Source organism: Eleginops maclovinus, chromosome 2, assembly GCF_036324505.1.
Source record: "Eleginops maclovinus isolate JMC-PN-2008 ecotype Puerto Natales chromosome 2, JC_Emac_rtc_rv5, whole genome shotgun sequence".
In the NCBI taxonomy this organism is placed as follows: domain Eukaryota; kingdom Metazoa; phylum Chordata; class Actinopteri; order Perciformes; family Eleginopidae; genus Eleginops; species Eleginops maclovinus.
In genome coordinates, this window is record NC_086350.1 from 6,596,409 (window position 1) to 6,598,644 (window position 2,236).

Here is a 2,236-nt window from a genome sequence, read left to right on the forward strand (position 1 = left end):
TTTTTGAAGTTAAATATAGTGAATATTCTTTTTTTTATGTAGGCTATTAAGATAACTCTTAAGGTAAATTAGGCTAGCATTCAATAAATGCACAATAACGCTGTTGTTTCTATTGGCTCTCTAAATGTTATCGAGCAGGAAGCAGAAAACACAAATGTCTATTTTCTCAGTCTCAACATCTAGTGCGCACATCTAAAAATAAAATGGACAAAAATGCAACAAACAAATCTGTATTAAAGTTGAAGTGAACAATATTTTATTCTCATCTTTTACAAGACATAATTAGGGCACTTGTATGAAAACACAAAGAACGGCTCAGAAACACAAAGAAATAAATTAGAATAGTCTTAAAATAAACATTAACAGAAAAACAATAACAGAAAATAAACATTTATAGGCTGTTGTCTCTATAAAGCTGTACACTTTTGGCCAGTGTAGACAATTATTTTAAAATTAATTAGGATTGCACAGATGTTAAACATTTAACACTGTCGAGTGGCTGTATGCAAAAGCAACATGAATGCTACATTTGTACTGGATAGAAGTCATTCGGCGAAATGTCCTCTCTTTCCTCTCCCTCTTCCCCCCCAAACCGTTCAGTCCTGAGAGTCTATGCCCGGGTTTGGTGACGCTCCGCCTGGCGTACCGAGCTGGAGCAGCCGGTCGGATATGGGGCTCCTTTCTCCCGCACACCGTCCGCTGTTTTCTCCTCTCCAGCGTTTAAGTAGCGGGGGAAAACACTCCCGTCTTGATCCTCAAAAAGTCGCAGGCAAATAGTGCAAAACACCTGAGGAAGGAAAACAAAAACACGGTAAGTTTTCTGAGTATTTCGCAGCAGTCATTCCGAGTTAAGACGCCAGTCAGCCTTTGGACGAAACCGGAGTAGTAAGCAGGCGTCACCCTTTCCCCGAGACTTTTCCCGCCACATCGTGACGCAGATCCCCCTCCCCCAACCTCTGGTGTTACTACAGCTACTACTATCGCTACTACTGCGATTTCACCACCGCAACCCCACCCCCTCCCAGATAAGACTGCCTGGGCTTTTTTTTTGGCTCACGTAATCATTTTTAATCAATGCAGAAAATATACAGATATAATTGATTAAAAGACAGCTATCATGTTCACCACGACTATTGATAATAAACAGTTTGATAACCTGTAATGTAATAAAACAGAAATGACAAATAAAACAAGATTTGACGATTTGAACAGTTTAGAAAAACACGAGAATGATTCTTACCTTTAACGGATTCTCTTTCGGGGAGTTTGTTCCAGCGAGATTGGAGACTTGGAGAGGTGGCAGGCGTTCATTTCACTTGTTTTCTTATCAGCAGACCTTTTTCGTTTCACAAAGAAGTCTGAGGAAACGAAAAAATATATTTAATACACATGAATCCACTAGAGCTGAAATTACGCACGGAGCAGACAACCAAACAGGCAGGGCGAAATGTGGGTACGGGGCTTAGCCATGACAACGAAAAACACACTCCTGTTTAAAATGAAATGATAGTATTTTTATATTTACCTGTGATGTGTGTGTTGTTGTCAGTTGTGGTCGTTTTCTTCTGTCTACCACACTGTCTGTGAGCCGGCTTCCCTGAGTTGAGCTTGTCTGTGCGGTTCTCCTGGTTGACCTCCACCGGACACGGAGTGCTGCTGCTCTCAGGAACAGCCAAGCGCTCCAGTACATCCATATTATCAGGGCTCTCCGGGAGAACAGAGTCCAAAGAGGGCCTCTTCTTCACGGGTGTCTCGGGCACAATGGTCCTGCCGTTCTGCACAGAGTCCTGATAAAACACAGGGGTCTTTTCCACGGACACCTCTTCCCACTCGTAAACCCCATCCAGCGGGGCGTTGGCCTCAAAATTAAAGTTCCATCTCTGTTGGTCCCGTTCTGAAATCTCCCGCAGCTTGCTTTTCATCTCCGTTTGTAGTTCTTCGTGATCCACCGGTCCGAAGAGGTTGCGACAGACGGTTGTGCGCCTGTATAGAGGGAATGTCCTCCGGGCCACCAGCCTCTCCATTGCGCTTGTCGATAACTGGACGTTAGACATCTCCAAAATCTTTCCAAAAAAGCCCCAAAACACGCAATAAGATGCCCTATTTGGCTGATCGATCCCTGGTGAGACAGTATAAGGTGTTGTTGTTGTTGTTGTCGTGCCGAAAATGTGTCTCTTTCTCCTCACTCGTGCGTCTCTCTCCACTTCTCAGTTCTGTTTAAATGTACCTTCTCAGT

The 2,236-nt window shown here is 43.5% G+C and overlaps 1 protein-coding gene across 1 annotated transcript; it reads right to left on the minus strand.

Moving 5' to 3' along the window:
* Positions 1-233: 233 nt before the first annotated feature.
* On the minus strand, positions 234-2,236 carry cdkn1cb (cyclin dependent kinase inhibitor 1Cb). Its single transcript, XM_063876921.1, has 3 exons — positions 1,526-2,236; positions 1,241-1,358; positions 234-787 (listed from the first exon to the last, which is right to left on the minus strand). The coding sequence occupies exons 1-2, from the start codon at positions 2,052-2,054 to the stop codon at positions 1,243-1,245; spliced, it is 645 nt and encodes a 214-aa protein (XP_063732991.1). The 5' UTR covers positions 2,055-2,236; the 3' UTR covers positions 234-787; positions 1,241-1,242.